The sequence below is a fragment of the Nicotiana tabacum genome, chromosome 20, assembly GCF_000715075.1.
Source record: "Nicotiana tabacum cultivar K326 chromosome 20, ASM71507v2, whole genome shotgun sequence".
NCBI classification, from domain to species: domain Eukaryota; kingdom Viridiplantae; phylum Streptophyta; class Magnoliopsida; order Solanales; family Solanaceae; genus Nicotiana; species Nicotiana tabacum.
Window position 1 is genome coordinate 136508146 of NC_134099.1, and position 15139 is coordinate 136523284.

The 15139-nt window shown below is 36.7% G+C and overlaps 1 protein-coding gene across 2 annotated transcripts; it reads left to right on the plus strand.

The window, feature by feature from the left end:
- The first annotated feature begins 398 nt into the window (after positions 1 to 398).
- Positions 399 to 14851, plus strand: LOC107828207 (uncharacterized). 2 transcript variants are annotated; one of them, XM_016655478.2, is made up of 11 exons: positions 399 to 588; positions 1893 to 2029; positions 2110 to 2292; positions 2369 to 2468; positions 2558 to 2585; positions 3448 to 3490; positions 3577 to 3729; positions 9095 to 11333; positions 11470 to 12871; positions 13807 to 13890; positions 14491 to 14851. In XM_016655478.2, exons 2-11 carry the CDS (start codon positions 1971 to 1973, stop codon positions 14553 to 14555), a joined length of 4356 nt encoding a protein of 1451 aa, XP_016510964.1. In that variant the 5' UTR covers positions 399 to 588; positions 1893 to 1970; the 3' UTR covers positions 14556 to 14851. The 2 variants fall into 2 exon arrangements, with proteins under 2 accessions (XP_016510964.1, XP_016510965.1); XM_016655479.2 differs by having other exon boundaries at positions 409 to 588; positions 1946 to 2029.
- Positions 14852 to 15139: the final 288 nt, after the last annotated feature.

A 15139-nucleotide genomic window follows, 5' to 3' on the forward strand; every position in this document is an offset into this window, starting at 1 on the left:
TTTGAGCGACGTATGTTTCAAAATCCTCAATAATTACCTTGAAGACATTCCTATATTAACTATTTCCATCTCCACATAAGGAAAAATGCAGCATATATTTTGAAAAAGGAAGAAATATCTTGAAAGTTGTTAATATTTTTATTGTTAGTATATTCTAAGTTCTAAAACAATTATTTAAAAAATATTGATGGAGAGCTTACACGCATGACACGTCACACACACGTCCATGACCACGAGCAAGATTAAAAATAGTGACCAAAAAGGAACAATTTGAAATTGGTTGGCTTAAATAGAAAAAATTGGAACAAATGTCAAACAATTATTGGTGCATTTGAAAACATAAGCCGCAGGGACTTTTTCTAAAGTTTAAGATTACAACTCAATAAAATTACGATTTTGTCCAACGCACAACACTCTACCCCTTCCCCTCCACTCAACACTTCTCTCTCTCTACTGTATCTCCATTTTCACCATAATAAAGCTTTTTTCTTCAAAAGAAATAAAAAAACGAAAATGCTGGTTCAGAATTAAACTAAATTATTACGATCAGGCTAAGAAATCGAAGATATTTACCTTCACATTGCTAAGGTGCTTTTTAATTTCCACTACCTTTTTTTCCGATTAATTGTTATTTACCCTAATTTCTAGGGTTCTTTCAGTTGCTTAAGGTCATTATTTGGTAATTTTATGTCAATCTCGTTGCTTGCATTTATTTTCGGGTGCTTAATAGATCAGTTGTTTGAATTTTGCTTATCTAAGAGCTGTGAGGACTTAATTCCGATAATTTTGAAATTTATTTTGCATTTTACTACTCTATTTATCTTATACTGTGTTACACATTGTATTTGGCTATTTGAAATATTTAGGGTTTTTATATCTAAACAGCTAGAAAATCAAAGGCTCTAATAGGAGGAAGCTATTTTCGTGCTAGCTAATAGAGCGCGGAAAAAGCAAGAACAAAATGCTGGTTCGGGTATGACCTGAATTAGGATGATCTTGCACTGTAATTGAAGATCTCTGCCTTCACATTGTTAAGCTGAGTTCTTATTTCAAACAGTTTAAGTAATATATGCAGTCGGCCTAAGGAATTTTTACGCCATTAGGTCACCTTAACGTATTGTAGCAGGTCACCTGTTGTATTTTCAAGATGACAAATTTCACATTGTAAGGAGGCTTACCTTAGATGTCCTTTTCAGGACCTGATAGTGTAAAATATATTCTCACTTTCATATTTCTGAAAATTGTTAGTCCCCCTAATTGCTAGGGTATTGACTTTCATCATTTGTTCAAGTAAGCTCATCAGTTTGCTAATACAATTTCATTCTCACTGATTGCTTTTTGTTGCTCGATGAATAAAGTTGTTTGAGCTTTTCTTATCCGAGACTTTTGAGGACTTCACTCTGAGTCTTGCAAGCTTATTTTGTATTCTTACTTGTTATATTTGTACAGAATTTCACATTGGATTTGTCATTTGAAATTTGTTTTGCCTAAACCGGATTTGGCGCTTGAAAATTGATATTGAGGATCCATATATCTAGCCAGCTCCCGCTAGTTTGGGATTTAAGCATAGTTGAGTGATTGATGTATAACCGTGATCTGAAGGAATTTCACATTATAGAAGTGCCATATCAAATCTTGCTTTAATAAAGTTCTACTCTTCATGCTCATTTTGCTTGAAGATCTATCATCTCCCCAGACCCCACTAGTGAAATTACAGTGGGTTTGTTGTTGTTGTTGTAATGTGTTCTTTCTTTTTAGTTTGCTTATGAAATTATCCAATACTCATTCTGGCTCTCAAGCTTATGTAAACTCTAAAAGTTACTAATTTTCTGTATATACTTGGGATTCTGTATGTTGCTCACGCTTTTTGTGGATTTTTCATGAAATTTAAGAGGGGGCGAGGGTATATATGAAAGAAGCCAATCTGAAGATTGTACTGTTTTAGTCAAGGAGCGGAGAGGAGGGGGAAGATGGAATCCAGTACGCTGCTTGATTTTGCGGTTTTCCAGCTGTCACCAAAACGCTCTCGGTGAGTTATAGCTATGCACTTTTTACATTTCTGGCGAAATTTTATGAATTTTCCTAATTTATTCTAAATTGATTGGACAGATGTGAATTGTTTGTTTCCAGTGATGGAAACACGGAGAAACTGGCATCAGGATTATTAAAGCCGTTTGTGACCCATTTAAAAGTTGCAGAAGAACAAGTTGCATTGGCAGTTCAGTCTATCAAGCTTGAAGTTAAAAGGCGTAAAAATTCTGAAACATGGTTCACGAAGGGAACTCTAGAAAGGTAATTACCTGTTCAACTTCTCCAGGAAAAACTGGGAAAATGACGAATGATGTGATTGATGTCACATGTATTCCAGGTTTGTGAGATTTGTTAGCACACCAGAAGTTTTGGAGCTTGTCAATATCTTAGATGTCGAAATGTCTCAGCTTGAAGCCGCCAGAAGAATATATTCCCAGGTAATGAACTCTGTCATTGTAAACTGTCATATACAACTAAGTGACTAAAATAATTAGTAAATTATAAGCTTCTTTTTCCGTTATTTCAGGGAGAAGGATATCAGTTTAATAGCACAGGTAAGAATGCTAAGTGACCTATCTTTCTGTTCACCATTTGTTAAGTACCTTGCTTCTGCAACATTAGCATAATAATAGTCCACATTTCACACCTCAAAGTAACTCTTCTACATATAGAAGCTTCTTTCTCTCAATCCAAAACAATTAGGGGTCGGCAATATAATCTTATACATCGAATTCTATTTTGTTCAGGCCGCTTTCACTCTCTATAACTCAATAACTCTTCAATGTAAAGGAGTCGACTTCTCATTAGGTTGTCATTTCCTTAATTTTGTCTCCTTTATTCTGCCCATTCCCTCTTTTGATTGTTGTTGTTGTTCCATTGTTTTTAACACTCTTATGTTTTGTCATTGGGACTACAATTTTTACTAGGAAGTGTATGCAATCTTGGCATTATCTCATACTTCTCCTTTTCCTTCTTATTATGGTCTAGCTTTGGAGGATAAGAAAAAGTCTAGAATTGATGGTCATGTCAGATATTGTTATTTATAGTTGGATCCCTAGAGAACTATATTGTGGATAATTATGCGTTAAAGAACGTTCTTCTGTGTAGATACCATGAAATTTTGGGCTCATTTTTGGTGGCGATGAACGCCTTTACACATTTGATAAACATTAATTTCAATAAGTTTTCCTGGTTTCTCTAGTTATTACTACTTAATAAGCTCTCTTTGTTGTAAACTCGAGTGTGATAAATGCTTTACCAAGTTTGTTGATCCATTATTCACGTGTTACTAATTTTGGCTATTAGATCCGAGATTCAAGACCGAATTTCATTCTAAATTACTGTATTTAACCCACTAGTTCTGTGGCACTGTGTTAGTTTTCTCTGACATTGCTATCGGCTTTATAATTCTTCCAGGAAGTGGTGGATCTGGAGTTATGGTAGCAGCTGATGCAACAAAGTATGGCCTCTTTTTGCTTCTTCATGCATGGTTTGCTTGTAGCATTTGTTGCTTAATTTCATGTTCACTACTGCATGTTTACACAGGAAGGAGTTACTGCGAGCTATTGATGTGAGGCTTACTGCAGTTCGACAGGACTTAACTACAGCTTCTTCTCGTGCAGCAGCTGCCGGGTTCAATCTAGACACAGTATCAGAACTTCAAATGTTTGCAGACCAGTTTGGTGCCCATCGCTTGAGGTAAGGATCTCTTGAGCCTTTCTATGTTCATTAGCTCTTTCCAAACCTTCCTTCTCCCCCCATGTCTATCCTCTCGCAGAAGTTAGTCTTGGATTCAATATATCCTAATATCCTAATTGTTGTAGCTTAAGCTTGTATAGCATGCAGTTCCAACTGGCTGTCTGCACAATAAGTGCCCTCATTCTCTTGGTGTGCCATTGTGTTTAAATTAGCTGGTTACTCAGAGAAAGAATTGGAACTATGAGGGCAAATGCTGGTTTTGGTTTGTCATTGGCGAATGACAAACAAATCCTTGAACTGGTCTAAGTGATTCCTAACTCATAAAAGCCAAAATTGTCTAAAGATGACCTGAAATATATCGAAGTAATAGCAATTTGGAACTCGTATTACCCAACGCGCCTTAAGTTGTAGTGCCTGGTTTCAAAGGGCTTGGATCATGTTTATTATCCATAATGGGACTGAGCAGTTCGTCTGATTTTTTTGTATAATGCGGTTGCAACTTGTGAGCACCTTGATTATTCTACTGCTACCTGCACCCTCCCTCCAATACAGATACCAGGTAACTATCACTAAAGCTTAGGTGGATGGAAAAAAAATAATTTTTCTGATTTAACCAGGAAGAGTTTACCTCTCTGGTCCAAGGATATCGCCTTGCACTCATGTAGCACTCTTTCCTTTCAGTCATGCTATTTTAATTTTATATGTTACATTTTCATCTATCATACACTATACTAGCACATTGTGTCTAGATATCCGAATTATTTACACTTAGGCACCACAATTCCTTATCTCATTTCAACTTCATTCTTCCTGTGGGGCTGAACTCGTACGCTTTTGTTCTGCTAGACTTCTATTGAAGCTAACACTATCTCTTTTGTTGATGATTTACGCTCTAGACTCTTTTCCACATTTCAAGCTTTTAATGGACCGCTCGATAATATTGTCAATTAACACAATATTGTCTGCAATATAAAACCTCATCTTGTATACTATTAGATTGCTCATCCCGAGCCTCAATTTTTAGATTATTTAAATATCGCCAACCTATACCGAGTGAACCATTATTATGTACCTCTATCCATTTCATGCCCATATGCACACATTATTCATTATTTTGTTTAAAAAATAAAATAAATAAATATCTTTCCATAACATGGCATAAGAATACATCATTCTTTAAAATGAACATTTAAACATAGCTAACAACCTTGAATGGCCAAACATCATCATCAAAGATTACACAAAAATAATAGTAATTCACCAATGTCATACCCATCCCCCAAAATACCACTCGTCACCATCTATTGAGCTTATCTGTGACACTTAAGAACGAAATATGAAATATTACATGCTTAATCCGATTATTCAATAAGTATAGGTGGCGTGCTGCCATGATCAAAATTAGGCTAGCCAAAACAAGGATGAAACAAGACCCTAGCTTGCATGTCGCTTGTCCAGCATTGGACCTATGCCTGCAAAATGGCAACATAGGATGGAGCCTACGTATTGGAATACTCGGTATGAATCATAGCAAAACCACCTCATGGTGGTGCAAGAGTTATATAAATCAATATGCATGAATGAAATTAGTAGCATCCAGTGTTTTTGAGAGCGAGAAGCGCAAAAAAGCGACAGGGGCTCGCTTCACCTCAAAAGCGAAGCGTGAAGCGTAGCGCACACTTCATTGAAGTGAAACGCAATTCTTAGAAAACATAAAGTGAACCTTGCAAAGAGACAATATAAATAATCAAAAAGTTCAATTTAAAAACTTAAAAATAGGTACCACAAAATCCTCCATAAACCATAGGATAAGCAAAATCAAAAGCACTAAATTACTGAAATCAATAACATTTCAAAGAAAAAGGAAATAAACTGGAAAAAATAATAATAATTAAGATTAATATACTAAAATCAGCAAAGCAGCAACATTCCAAAATATAATAATTAAGTTTATAAACTGAAATGCACACAAAAATTAATAAATAAAGGCTATATACGTAGAATAAAAGGAAAAAAGAAGGATCGCTGCCTGCCCTACCAGTGAGCAGCAGTAGACGGGAAGAAGAAGAAAGAAGAGAGAAAAAAAGGAGAAGAAAAAAGGAGAAGAAGAAGAAAGAAGAAAGAAGAAAGAAGAACAAATTACCTAGATGTTGGACGGACTTCTGGAACCCTAGCAACAACGACGATGCTTGATGGAATGGAGGAAGAGAAGAAATGTCTCACTTTGGGGTCTATGTTTTGAATAATTAAAAGACCCAATCTTTTTTTCAAAAAAAATTGACCCTTTTTGACTGAAGCGATCGCCTTTTCGCTTCTCGCTTGTGTGTTACTTCTCGCTTCAGGTGATGAAGCGATTGCTTTTGATGGTCGAGTCGCCCCAGCTTCAGAAAAGCGATGAGTTGTCGCTTCGCATTGCTTCTCGCTTAAGGCAACGAAGTGATCGCTTTTTTAAACACTGGTGGCATCATAGATGAATGTTTGTAAGTGGGGGGATATTGTGGCGACCTTGAAACTTTCATAAGCTTTCAACCTTTTAAAGTGCGCTAATGAATGTTAAAACACTTATTTTTGCATGCTAATGAGAGCTAATATTTTGAAGAATATTGTTCGAACATGAAATATAAGTGGACATGGTTTGAAAGGTATTAAGGATGTTCGGAAGTGTAGAAAAGTGTTTCGGAGCAGTTGAAAATGTTAACGGGAAAGAACACCTAAAGTAACATATGCCCCAACTTCAAAAGGGCACAACTCCTAATGTATTAAAGAATTATGTTGTGAATTATATATTAAGTTAAAACTCTTGAAGTCCAGTTTCAAATGCTTCAAATTGTTCGTCACTTGGACATTTCTAAAAAAAGTTATGTGTGTTTTATAGAAAAGTGTCCAACAGAAAAAAATTGGATCACGAGGTACAAACTGCGAGCGCAAGGTACAAGTCGTGCAAGCACTTGGGCCTATATAATAACATGCAACAACTACTTTTTTTCGGAATTTTTGAGCTAGGCTTTGAGCTAAAGAGGGAATTGGAGCTTGGGACTTTGTCTACCAATTAAAATGAGTTTTATATAGAGTTGAGTTCATTTTGCTCATTGTATATAGAACATAACACCATTTCATCCTCTCAAACACTAGATTATTGGTCTAATCTTTCAAAAGCACCAAAAAGAGGTTTATGTCAAGTTCAGTAAGGGAGACGTTGTATAGCTGGAATTTCAAAAGGAGAAAGAGAAGACCCAGGGCATGGGATGTAGCCCCACTAGCTCTTATGTTGGTTGTGTGGAGGGAGAGGAATATAAGAGCGTTGGAATGATTTGTACATATAATGAGTAGCCTCTTGTCTCTAGTTTCTTTTTGGTGCACCAATGGGGTCTTGTTAGTATAGATGAGTGGGTGACTTTTGTAGTGAACCATATTTTGGTGTAGGTTTCTATACTTTTTGGTATACTTTTCGTAACGGAGGTTTTCCAACACTAATAAAATTATTTACCTTTAAAAAAAAAAAGAACTAAAAAATTCCAAAGTTTGAATATTTCAAAAGAGCTTCAAGGAGGTAATTCCAACAACTCAAATTCATTTATTATGAGCAATTAAGAGTATTTAGAGAACAATTTTGAAGTTGCATTGGTTGGAAAGTTTAAATCAAAAACCCTAGCTTATGGCATGAATGATGTTTTTTAGAAATTGGTTAAGATGATGAATAGTGTTTTGGGAATTAAATTGTGAAATATAATGACCATATTTAATCTATTGAATCATTTATTAGCTAAGTTATATGTGAACAATTAAGAGTTCACTCAAATAAAATATTTTGGTTTGTTGGAGGAATATGGATTTAAATGGAAATAAATAGAAAAACGCCGAGAATTGAATTGTTATGAGTTAACATTGATGAAAATGAGTTTAAATTATTGGAATTACCTTCTTGAAACTTTCATAGAAATTCAAAGTTTGGGAATTTTAATTATTCTTGGAAGATTAGACCAATAATATAGTGTTTGGGAGGAATGATATCAATGTATAATGAGTAAAATAAACTCAAACACCATACCTTAATTGGTAGACAAAGTCTCAAGCTCCAATTCCCTCACTTAAAAATCCCATAAAGTAGCTGTTGCCTGTCACTGCCTTATATAGACTTAAGTGCCTGCGCGACTTGTACCTCACGCATCACGGGTTGTACCTTGTGATCTAAGTTTTTTCCGGTTGGACACCTTTTAGTAAAACACACAACTTTTCATAGGAATGTCCAAATGACGAACGGTTTGAAGCATTAAAAATCAGACTTCAAGAGCTTTATTTTGATATATAATCCACAACATAATTCTTTTTACATTGAGAGATGTGCTCTTTTGAAATTAGTTCATGTGTTAATTTGGGTTCTTTCTTTTTAATATTTCAACTTGCTCCGAAACACAATGCCTTCCTTAGGCATTTCAATCAAACTAGTTATTTTACCCAAGCTTCACATGAGATTTTGATATCCTTTTCTTGCACTAGTTCATTAGGGAATATGTCAAAATTCCAAAGGAGGAATAAACGTTTGCAAGCAGTAACAAAGAAATGGGTTTGCTGAAAGCCTGAACCATATAATCCCTCCGCCCCACTTTATCTTAACCAAATTTTCGTGTATATATTTAATATTTTAAAATGTAAAAACTTCTATCTTTTCATGCATTTCAGGTAGTTTCCTAGTATCTATTTTATGAAAATAAGTAATTATCTTTTGAATTCATTACAAGTAAGGTCAAATTGCCTCTCATAACGTAGTGGGGCACTCAGTTTGGGAAACAGAGACTCTGTGAATGCAGTATTGCAAAATGCTTGAGTGACTTTATTTGTTGTGCCGATTCCCATTTTAGTTCTGAAAAAAGAATGTTTACACAGTGACTTAAATGAGATATTTTTGAATATTAAATTTAAATAGCAACATACTTTTATATTAAAAAGTTTAGCTCGCTAAAATATTTTAGTATATTTAATTTCCATTTATTGAAAAATGGGACGGCAACTTATATGTAATATTTTTTGACAAGTAGCTTAAATAGCAATGTAATTTTACTTTTTAAAAGTCTTGGCTCACTAACAATTTGACTAAATGTAATTTGTATTAGACTGCAATCAATGTGGTGTAAGCCTAAACTAAGGAAACAAAGTGATTTTTTTTATTCAAAAGTTGCTTGTATTGCCAATGAAACAAGGAGCACATCAATGCTTACATAGCAATCATATATACAACTTTGTATTATATACTGGATAATATGCTGTCAGCATTTTTAGTTTTTTCATCCCCTTTGGGTTATGGAATCAGGTCATTTTATTTTCTTTTACAATTTCAAATATATAAATGGATCTCTTTCTTTTTCAGTGAAGCATGCAACAAATTTATATCCTTGACAGAGAGGCGGCCAGACTTGATCAACCCTTGGAAAGGGGTGCAAAGAGACAATCAAGCTGTTCGGTGCTCTTATGGATCAGACATGTCCATTGACGATGACCCTGCTATTTCCAACCAGCCACCCACTCTGCCCCATTCTACCAGTCGTGGAGCCTATTCTATCAAACAGCAGCGACATCCCCAGCACCTTGACCAATATATGCCCTCAATATGTCAGCAACCGACACCCCTTTTGCAACATAGCAGAGAATCAAGCGTGGAATCAGAAGAGAAGAGTAAGGAAAGGGATGTCATTGTTGAGAAAGAAAAGGAAGACGACACTTCTTCCCAGAAAGCCAAATCAGCTGAGCTTAGTAGACATAAAAGGCGGCTCAGCGTTCAGGATCGTATCAGCTTGTTTGAGAACAAGCAGAAGGAAAGTTCTGGGAGCGTCGGCAAGCCAGTTGTTGGAAAGCTTGCAGAGCTTCAGAGGTTGTCATCTGATGTCTCAGCCCCACCTGTCGTTGAAAAGGCGGTGTTGAGAAGATGGAGTGGTGCCAGTGACATGAGCATTGATTTGAGCGGGGACAAGGACACTGAGAGCCCTCAATGCACCCCATCTTCTGCCTCTGTTTCTCAGTCCAATTCAAAGGACCAAAAGACATCAGTTTTGACTGATGGAGTAAGTTTTGGTGCGTCAAATTCATGCAATGTTCCGTCTATGGTTAGTGAAAGCAGATTGAATGAACAGACAGACGCTAATTTGAGGGTTGCATACACAAATGAAAAGGAAGAAGTTGCTGGAGCAGAACGATTAACTGGTTCTTGTGGGAATATTGATGATTCTTCTGAATTTACACCAAATTCTAATTCACGTATCTTTGATAGTGATGGATGGAAAGATCAAGCTTGCGGGAAGACTAAGTCAATCTCACTTATTAGAAGGGATGAGGATAAGAGTCTGAAAAATCAACTGAAACCTGGAGGGCAGTTCCTCACATCCCCTGAGAGTAAGAGCGACCAAATTGCTTTGACTTCCAACTCAGAATTCACAGGGTCCCAAGGGGGTAATGAGCTTGGTGGGAGTAAAGTCCTATTGGTTCATCAGGTTCCTGGCCTGAAAAATAATGGTGCTCAGCAAGGGCCTGAATCTGTGCAGGCCAAGATTCGGAATCATCAGGAGGTACTTGGATCAAGTAATCATTCGGTTTCACAATTACGAGATAAGGCCTCTCAAAGGACTACAGAGGACTCTGTGCAGTTGGATAGTAGTTCTAGATTAGAAGTTGCAGAATCTTTTGCTGCTAAAGGCGTCGAAAATAATTCTCGTTATCTTCAATCAAGAGGGCGATCACCTGGCAAAACTGAGGAAGTTGAAGAAGATGAGGTGGCTCCATATGAGAAATTAGCTGGTGCTTCTGCATCAAAGGGAAAGGATTTCAGCCAGCAACTAGTGAAGCTTAAAAAACAAGGTGCTTCTGCCCAGCAGATCAAGAAGGCACAAGATAGCAGAGCTGAAAGCAATTCTGGAACTAGCGACGTGCTGGTGTCTGGTAAAGTGTTTATGGAGGCTCAGGAGGGACCCAAGTCATTTTTTACATCACCTATAGGGCAAGTTCAGAGGGTAAGGCAGTCAAAAGGAAACCAGGAGTTGAATGATGAATTGAAAATGAAAGCGAATGAGCTCGAGAGGCTTTTTACCGAGCACAAACTACGTGCCTCTGAAGACCAATCTAATTCTACCAGGAAAAGCAAGGCCAGTGACATGCAAGGCCGGCCAGTTGCAACTTCTTCCAACAGGAAGCCTGTTATAGATAATGCTGTTGTTCAATTCTCTGACAATTACATGTTGAATGAACCTGCCACAAGTTCTGATGACATAGACAGATCTGCTATTACTCCACTGACTAAAGAGGCTGACAATCAGACTTATGGAGATGTTTTAATTATGACTTCCTCTGACCTCAGTTTTTCAGATAGTTCTCGAGGAAAATTCTATGAGAAATATATGCAGAAAAGGGATGCAAAACTTAGGGAAGAATGGAATTCTAAGAGAGCTGAGAAGGAAGCCAAACTAAAGGCTCTGGAGAACAGCCTTGAGAGGAGTATAGCTGAGATGAAGGGCAAGTTTGCAGGATCCACTGACAAGGAAAGTGCTGTTTCTGGTGCCCGTCGACATGTCGAGAGACTTCAATCATTTAATTCGAGGTCAATTTTGAGGAGGGATCAGGTATTTTAGTTCTGTTCTATTGATAAATTCAGCAATACTACACCCACATATGTACAATATCTGCTTCTTGTTCTTAGAGTTGATTGGTTGTTTTTCTGTTATGTGTAACCAACCTTGAAGAAGTTTCCTTTGACAGCAACGATTAGTTTTTGAGCAAAGTGATGAAGAAGAAGCTATGTCTGAATTTTCAAAGCAGAAAATATATGAAGACAGGTCTTTTGATGAAACATCTATTGGGGAAGATGGTTCTAGAAGCACTCAGAACAAGAAACTTTTACCTGTCAAAACTTTTTCTTCATCTACACCTCGCACCTCAGTATTAACTGTTCCAAGGTCTGCCGGAAAAGCTGCTACTAATACTTCAGGTAGACGAAGATATCAATCTGACAATCCTCTTGCTCAGTCTGTCCCAGACTTCTCTAACATCAGAAAGGAAACCACCAAGTCTTCTTCTGCAGTTGGTAAAACAACTCGTTCACAATCTAGAAACTATACCCGTGACAAAAGCTCCAATGAAGGAATATCTCTTGTCAAAGAGGACAAATTACGGCGATCACAATCCTCGAGGAAAAGCTCTGCCAATGTGGGAGAATTTAGGGAAGCATCTCCTTTGAGTTCAGAGGGTTTTGTGGCACCTCTCCGTTTTGAAAAGGACGAGATGGACCAAAGTCTCAGTGATAAATTTTTAAGGTCAGACTCGAAGACGTTCTTAATAAAGAGTAAAAACCCTGTCTTCAGCACTAGAGGTGGCCTGACTCAGAAAGGTGCTTCTATCATATCTAAGGTTGAGGGCAATGAATATGAATACAATGACATGGTTGTTGAGCCTGAAGATGCATCAGATAGGGTCCAGAGTAAAGAAGAGGAAGAATTTGAAAACGCGAAAGCTGAAGTTCAGGAAAACTTTGATAATGGGGAGCCAAGACTGAGTCATGATTCAGAGAAGATGGTGACCTCTGGATCAGAAAATGGTGATGTTTTGAGATCATCTTCTCAGGTAGACTCTGCTTCTGAAGCTGTATTGCCTTCTGTTGTTCCTTCTGAGTTTCTTTCTGGTGAAATTGTACAAGATTCACTTGGAGAAAGTCAAGGCTCATGGAATTTACATGCTCACCACCCTTTTTCTTATGCTCGGGAGATGTCTGATGTTGATGCATCTATGAACTCGCCTTTGGGGAGTCCTGTGTCCTGGAATTCACAGTCTCTAAGTCAGACAGAGAGTGATGCAGCTAGAATTAGGAAGAAATGGGGAATGACCCAGAAACCTATGTTTGTTGCAAATTCTGGTCAAAGTCAATCGCGCAAGGATACAGCCAGAGGATTTAAACAGTTACTGAAATTTGGGAAGAAAAATCGTGGCACAGATAACCTAGTTGACTTGATTTCTGCAACTACCTCTCGAGGAGACGATGACACAGAAGATGGATGTGATCCTTATAATCGGTCTTCAGAAGATCTTAGAAAGTCAAGAATGGGCCTCTCGCAAGGGCATCCACCCGATGATAGCTTGTATGAGGATGAGTTTTGCAGTGAACAAGGTGAAATTTTGATGTTTCATTCAATAAAAAAAGATTTCTTGTTTCTGTATGGCAAATATTTATTGATTGCCTAAAATTCGAATTAACTGTTCTGATTGTTAATTGTTTGATCAGTTCAAGAGTGGCCGGTTACCATATATTATAAGCTCGGGATACTCAGATTTTTTGTGTGTTTATTGAGGAAAATTTGACATCCGAACAAACAAAATAGTACTACAGTTACACCAAGACATGTGTGATAGGAAGTGCATAAGTGAATATGAAAATAAAGGGATCTTTTTTAGTCATAATGACTCTTGTAATGGATAAAAGGTAAGAGTGAAACATCCATCACGTTATTAGAAGTAGATGGTTCTTAAGGAAAATAAATGTGCTTATTATCTGTAGCTTCAGCTGGTCTATTTTAACTCCGTTACCATTGAGCTTTAAAGCTCCTATTATTTGTTTTTCTACATCAATCAATCAGCTATACTAAATCTGGTTGGCCATATGAATCCTCTATATCCATTCAATTCTATTTATGTCCGTTCATTCCCCTCAAAATAATGTCTTTCTACATCAATACATGAAAAAAGTTAGAGCTCGCAGATAAGTATTCAGTGGAGATCACTGTTTCTTGTATCTAGAGATAGCTAGATTTTACTATATAGAAAACTTGGAAGAAAAGGAGATCCTCAGTTTTTCTTTTTGCCAAGTGGTTAATTTCAGTTTTGCTCTATCTTATGTTAAGTCAATTTCAAACCAGGAGTTTTTGGGTCTTAACTTCTATCCATCTAAATGTGAATGAGAATGTTTTGGAAGGTTCAGTTGGTGATTTACTTATTCACTTACCTTCGGTTGTATGTTTGACGGAATTATCCAGTCATCTTTTCCAGCTTTATTATTAAGATTCTGGATAAAAAAGTTACTAACTGAACATTTTTTTCTTCTGGCAGTTCAATCCTTGCACGCTTCTATTCCAGCACCTCCAGCTAATTTCAAATTGAGGGAGGATCATCTATCAGGGAGCTCAATTAAAGGTGACCTCTTAGTAAATAAAATTGGTCTTTCCTGTCTTCTTCTTTGTGCATTCTATTTTCTATCAATTAAATGCCACCATGTGAAGAAACTGTGCACCAGAGATATGAGCAAAAACTTTTAAAAGGACAACTGAAATGGTAAAAAGCTTCTCGTGTTAGCATAGTTGTGACTTTGCTTCATAATAATAGAAAAGAGCTTACAGAAATTTGATTTTTTATCAGGTAAATAATTTTATTGTTAACGAGAAAATTGTAAACAAGCAGTATATCAAAAAGAAACTAGGAATGAGAGGCCATTCCTCAAATGTACATAGTCCTTTCTCTTTGAATGCTCTCCTATTTTTTTATTTCCACAGGACCCATATGAGTGCAACGTCCTAGACTCTTTGACTTCTGTTGATATTCTCTTGGTATTTTGTCACTTAAACTTTTCATGACTAGGATCTGACCAATTTTGACTTCTGCATATTATCATATTTACAGCACATCTGGTATTTGTCAATATTACTATTGCAGAATTTGAAGTCTGCAAAATTATTATGCTTCAGTGATCCGAAGTATTTTACATGCTAATTTTTGTTTAATTTACTGCTTGTACAGCTCCAAAATCATTTTTTTCCTTATCGACATTCAGAAGCAAGGCAAGTGACTCAAAGCCAAGATAGCTCTTTCAAAGGATAAAACTTCCACTGGGTCAAACGACAATATTTACTAGAGATTGACTACAATCAGCTGTGTATGGTGTATAGTTAGTATATCATGGGGCTTTGAGAGGCCTCGCTTCCACTTAGCTATCTGTAGCAATTTTCTCAAAATAGAGTGTTGTATATTATCTTGAGAGGACAGTTCCCTGTGGGGGAATGTTAATGTGATTTTGTTAGTCAGAGCATTCTTTTCTCACTTTCTTATATACCTTGATTTTGGGTAAATATCAGAAGTGGAAAATTTGTTCAAAATAAAATTTTGGGAGTAGATGGATAGCTATTTGAAACTGCTGTATTACAGGTTGTGATATAAAACATATTGCGACGTATGACCTCATTGTCTGGTGCCACAATAAGAGGCGTATTCAGGATTTAAATTTTATGGGTTCAACCTTAAGGTTTATAGCTTTTAATCCATTATCTTTTTAAAGTTATGGGTCACATCTGCTATTAGTTGAACCCGATACCGAAGGGCTGGATCCGCCCTTGCCCACAATGCCATTTTGCATTCCCTGTATTAGAGCAAATGTTTATTGAGTAAAGAA